Source organism: Trichechus manatus, unplaced genomic scaffold (genome assembly GCF_000243295.1).
Source record: "Trichechus manatus latirostris isolate Lorelei unplaced genomic scaffold, TriManLat1.0 scaffold00082, whole genome shotgun sequence".
Classification (NCBI taxonomy): domain Eukaryota; kingdom Metazoa; phylum Chordata; class Mammalia; order Sirenia; family Trichechidae; genus Trichechus; species Trichechus manatus.
Genome location: NW_004444018.1, coordinates 12,214,104 through 12,219,923, shown reverse-complemented (window position 1 = coordinate 12,219,923; position 5,820 = coordinate 12,214,104). Strand labels below are relative to the sequence as shown.

The window sequence follows — 5,820 nt, the reverse complement described above, 5'->3', positions numbered from 1 at the left end:
TAATTATAGTGTGTTATATTAAATGTATTAATCAGAGGCCTCAGTTTAAAAGGCCTTAAGGAGCTCAGTCCTGCCAACAACTATGTACGTGAGCATGGAAGTGGATTCTTCCCCAGCCAAGCCTTCAGATGAGACCCCAGCCTCAGCTGAAAACTTTCATTGCAGTCTTAAAGAGAACCCAGGTAATCCATGCACAGATTCCTGATCCACAAAACTATGAGATAATAAATGTGTGTTGTTTTAAGCAGTTAAAATTTGGAGTATCTATTACACAGCAGTAGTTAATTAAATACCCCTAAGTCAACCTTGGAGCCCTGATGGTACAGTGGTTAAGAGCTGCGACTGCTAACCAAAAGGTTGGCAGTTCAAATCCACCAGCCGCTCCTTGGAAACCCTATGGGGCAGTTCTGCTTTGTCCTACAGTGTTGCTATGAGTTGGAATCAACTCAACAGCAATGGGTTTTTTTGTTTGTTTAAGTCAAACTTGGAGCCCTGGTGGCAGAGTGGTTAAGAGATTGGCTGCTAACCAAAAGGTCGGCAGTTTGAATCCACCAGCCACTCCTTGGAAACCCTATGGGGGCATTTCTACTCTGTCCTATAGGGTTGCTATAAGTCAGAATCAACTCGATGGTAACGGGTTATAGGTTAAGTCAACCTTCATGTAAGAAGGCAGGCACCAAAATCGTCTACCCCAATTAGGGTGATTATCATGTCTGACAACATCCCTACAGATATTGTCTTCATACCCAAAGACTGTCCCATGTGCTCCTATATTAAAATGATGTCACTGTTCTCAGCAAAGCCCTAAGTAGCCTCAAGAAGGTGAGCGTAGGTGAGGTAGTGTTGAGGGGTGGCCCAAATTGTGTCATAATTAGGAATAATAGGATCATTCTTTTCCCTTATTTTTTTTCTTCTTTCCCCATCCTACCATTATCTTTTCCTTACTCTCTGCCTCATTTTTCCCAAAGTCTAGGTGTATACTTGGTGGCATTCCTGCAAGTGATGGCCAGGTGATATCTTGGTCTTGCAATAATGCCATCAAGCCGGGGTCCTGAAGGGATTTTCTGAGGAATGGCTCTTTATCTTCCTCAAGATGCCCTCACAAGCAGGGAGCCCTCATTAACAAGCTCAAAATGTGCTTTTCAGGCAGAGCAACATTCCACACACAACAGATTATTCCCCCACACCTACCAGGTTCCTAGAACCTGCCCTGGCCAACTGGGTGACCACAAAAGCAGTAATCACCCACGCACTCTCACTCAATGTCCACCCACCTGTGAGATCCTCTAGACTCAGCAAATTTTTCTGAAATGAAAGCCACTGTTTTTCAGGAAAATGTTCCTATCATTGATCCCTTTCAGAGCTCCAAGTTCTGTTCTCCTCACTGCTTCAGAGTATATGAAAGGAGACAAGAAGGCGAAGGGTTAACTTCTCCCATTTTTATTTGGGTAAGATAAGCAGTAGGGGACATGGCCTGTCTCCCCAAACTTCATGAGGTAGAGAAGGGGCTCTTGGGGGCAGATGACATTTATTCCTCCCCAGGCTATCCAGGAGTAAGATTTCTCTGTACCTCTGACCTCAGGGCCTAAACATGCCCTCGTTTCCAAGTCAGAAACTTGCGAGAGGTAGCAAGGGGGATTTCTGACTCAAGTATGCCAGAGTAACTCCTCCGACCATACAGTTGTGTGTAGTTCAGGATAGTGAGGGAGCAGGTGAAAAGATGATTGAACCAAGTACTGGACTTTAAGGGTTTTTCTCCTTTGAAAAGGCTTCAGTGTTTCTACAGTAAACTTTTTGTACATTTTTACTATAATGTTATTTAAAAAAATGAAATGTTTTAAATAGAAAATGTCTGAGTGGGGTCAAATGAAATAAAGGAGCTCAGGATAAGTGTGGGATGCCATTGTCAGGCTCCCTGCAGGGGACTGGTCACTTTTTAGTAGCCAAAGGAGGCAATCAATAAGAGCTGAACTAACTCCTTCCTTTCCCTAAGCACACACCGTAAGATAGCAAAGCCCATACCCCAAACACAGCACCCACAGAAGACACCACTCACACATTAGAGGGAACATTTCTTGGAGAGGATCGATATTTGTGGTTGTGCTAAATAAAGAGTGTTATCATGAAAGATGTGCTACCAAGAAAACAAAATTTTTCAGCAAGTGATGAATTATTCCGGAGAGGGACATTTTTCTCCCTGAAAGTGCTGGAGAAGCATCTTCTGTCTGAAGAGAAGAGACAGATCTCTGATAACAGTGTCTTCAGCAGTGAAGAGGGTGGCCTGAGGCACCTGGCATACTTGATGCATGCCACTGGGATCTTGATGGGACACAGGCTCCCTGGGGGATGGGGAAGGAGGATAACTCTGAGACAATAGCTGGCCCTTGAATCTGTTAATTTTTTGGGAATGTCTGTCCATGTCTCTGATCCGCCTATCACTTGTAGGGCAACTCTGGCCAGCAGTGACAGCTTTTTGGCTGCATAAGTTGGTACCAGACACATCCCTTTGCCCTGGAGAGGAGGGAACCCTGTTGTTGGAGGAAGGCCCCTCAGTGGACTCTGCCTGATCTTGTAGTTCTGCGTTGTGCTGAAGTCCTTGCCTACATCCCAGTTTCTCCTCCAGCATCTCCCCAATGGCTGTCATGAGCTCCTGAGCTTCACAGTTCATACTTTCAACTGGGTCTCGGTGCTGCACAGAGGCCAACATGAACTTCGCTTTTTGCAGGAGACCGTCTTGCCTCTTGGAATGGATCCACTGACAAAACTGCCTCATCTTCTTTCTGAAGAAACTTTCTGGAGGAGACTCTTCCTTCTGTGACAGGGACTGGGAAGAGTTGCTCCCAAGAGTTTCCCCTAATTTCTTGGCCTGGTCAAGATGGCTCTTCCTTCTGGCTTTGGATGTCCCTAATTCCAAATCCTCTCTTCCATACTTTCCTGTTCTGGGTCTCTGAGAGTTCACTCTCTTTGAAGCTGGTGGGAAATTCTTATCCTGGCACTGCCCTAAGACATGCTTAGAGACCCAGAGCTTCTGCCTCTGCCCCATACTGATGCTTTTGTCCTCTACGTGGACATTCAGCCCCTGGGAAGCTGCCATGTACCCACAGGGGACACTCTGGGCATGAGTCAGTAAGGCAGTGGAAGCCAAGCTGTCTGAGGAGGTAAGAGACGTGTCAGTGGAACAGCTCTGAGCCTGGCTATGCTCCTGGCCCTCCAGTTTAACCTTTAACTCACTAATCATCTGTTTCTGAAGGTATGATAGTTCAGGATCTTGAGGAACTGACATTCTTGGCAGTGGTAGGACCTCAGGGATTAGGGTAGTTTTTACTTTACTCGTATCCCCATTTGTCGTTTGGCAGTTGCCTAGCTCTCTCATTGTCAAGGTGTCACTAGATTGTGATTGAAGAGCAAGGAGCTCCTTGGCCTTGAATATCTCCCTGGACACGTTGGTCATGGAAAAATGTTCTAAATTCTCCTCCAGCATCTGTTTGCCCTGAAGGATTTCTCCTGTATCAATGGAACTCACTTGTTTACCCTTTGGCTTATGTCCAGCCCCAGCTTGACTTGTGGGCAGCTCTGAGTTGTGTCTGTTGGGTATTACAGTCTTGCTCTGATTCATTTTGCCCATGATACTGTGTTTGATGGGCAGAAAACCCTGCCTGCCATCCTCATTTGTCTGAAAGTCATCTCTAAGTGCATAATCGATATCAGTGGGTGATTGTTTCAGAGCCTCCTGCCCTTCCTTGTCCACAGGTGAGGTGGCAGGGAGAAGACAATCCAGGATGGAGACTATATTTGTTGTTAACACCTTGTCTCCCTGTAAAGTTTGAGGGCATCCTCCGAGGGGCTTGGAAACCTTGGCTTTGGAGTCCACCCCAGAAACAAGGGAGGCTGAGGAGAAAAAGTCAAATTGTGGAAGAGGCCATGATTTGGCTTCTCTCAATGTATAGAATTTTATGGATTCACGGACCTTGAGAGGTAGGCCCCACTTCTGATTCACTCGAAATCTTACAATATGGGCTTCTAACACCTGTTGAGTGTCAGGATCAAGGAAGGTCAGCTTCAGAGTGGTAATCTGGCAGTATTTCTTATCCACTGATGGTGCCCCATTTCTGTTTTCCGTATCATCATGGGAACTCCCAGAAAGAGACAATGTACTGTCATCAGCAAGCCATGAACGACACACACCTATAGGGATCCTACAGTCATTAATCTGCCAAAATTTCTTGACCAAATGTAATTTTAGGGTCTTTTTCATTTGATCCTCATCTATGTTTTCCTTTGAGATACTTAGTAATTTATTACCTGAGTCTTTCCTTGTGTGACATACACCGTCACCTTTTGTCTCTTCAGAGGTAGCACCCAGGCACTTTGCTATGTAGCTTTCTGAGAACCTTGATGGGTTGTCTTTTGAGTCCTTCCCCGGGCTGTGTCCAAGACTGTTTCCTGTGCCCTTCATTAGAGGAAACTTGGCTGGACTCCTCTCAAGGAAAATTCCTGAGTAACTCAATTCAATTTCCTCCAAATCCTTGCTGCTCTGGCCCTTAAACTCAGAGGGTTGTGAGTGAGCGTGTCTGCGTCTCTGTTGAGTTTCTATTAATCTGCACTGCGGTTGCATCAGTGCTAGGGCCTCTTGTTCCCTATAGGCCTGGAGGCACTTGTGTGGGATTAGCTTCTTTGGAATGTGGAGCACTAGTTTCTCCTGGGGTTCACTGCTGATAGGAAAATGTTCAGGAATGATGGACACCGGAACACAAGCCTGGGAGGACCCGCTGACCAGTGAAAGATTGGGAGCTGGAGGACAAAAGGCTTCTTGAGATCTTTGGAGCACAGGGGCTAAACCCCACAAACTTTCCTGTTCCTTCTTCAATAAGTGCCATTCTAGGTGTTGAAATTCAAGCGAGATGTGGGAATTTGCCTCATTCTGGGGTCTATGGAAACATACTCCACAGGCCCTAATTTGGGATGGAGAAGTGGGTAGGATTGACAGTGAGGGTTGAAGGTACGTTTGGGACTGAATCTGAGTGAGATGCAAAGGCTGGGATTGGGACTGTGTTGTAAGCAAGTGTTGGGAATGTGTACTAGGGAGGGCAAGGGGATGAGTCTTGGAATGTGGTGGGAGTTCTTTATCCTGCATTTGAACTCTGAGGAGTTTGCAGATTCCATTGAATAAAACAAATGGAGATTCTGGTGGAGAACAGCTACCAGACACCAAGACAGTAGCCACTAGGGACTCACTGTGCAGAGAGGGTAGACCCCAGAAAAGCTGACTGTATTTCTGCTGCAAGTTTCCTCCCAAGGTCTTAACATATAGGAGCTGTTGACAGATGTGCAGCTGCTCTGGTTTGTCTTCAGTGTTCCAGCCAGTTTTGGGGGCTATAGTGTCTGGGTCATTAGCAAATGGAAGCAGGGAATTCGCTGACGATGTCAGTGGGTATTCTAGCCACATTTGTTTTGAATATGATCCCTCATCCTTTTTTTTCTTCTCCAAAATTGGAAAAGCCATTCTTTTATTTACTTGTCTCTCTAAGAGTTGCCTGATATTAGGGCCAAGGAAAGAAAGGCCACTCTCCTTCATAGGCTTGGTTGCAGAGTCTCCCCAGAGATAAGTCTTTGGTGGATGAAAGGAAACATGGTCTTTTCGAATATCAGAGTGTGATAACATGGGGAGAAACAATGTTGGGCAGGCATTAGCCTCCCAAGAGGAAAATTCTGAAATAGAGAAGCTTGAATGGTTAGTGCCTGTCACTGTTGGCACATAAGAGGCCAACCCACCAGAGCACTCTGGAGACGAGTTCTCAGGGACAGTCTTCCATGAGATTG

General features: G+C 45.9%; 1 protein-coding gene across 1 annotated transcript; it reads right to left on the bottom strand.

Annotated features, from left to right (window-relative positions):
- Positions 1 to 2,170: 2,170 nt before the first annotated feature.
- Positions 2,171 to 5,503, bottom strand: LOC101354527 (spermatogenesis-associated protein 31D1-like). Its single transcript, XM_004381348.2, has one exon. It carries the CDS (start codon positions 5,501 to 5,503, stop codon positions 2,171 to 2,173), a length of 3,333 nt encoding a protein of 1,110 aa, XP_004381405.2.
- Between the last annotated feature and the right edge of the window lie 317 nt (positions 5,504 to 5,820).

Excerpts from the sequence above, each read along its gene's own strand:
- LOC101354527 (XM_004381348.2), bottom strand. The coding sequence starts at position 5,503 with ATGGCTTTTCCAATTTTGGAGAAGAAAAAAAAGGATGAGGGATCATAT.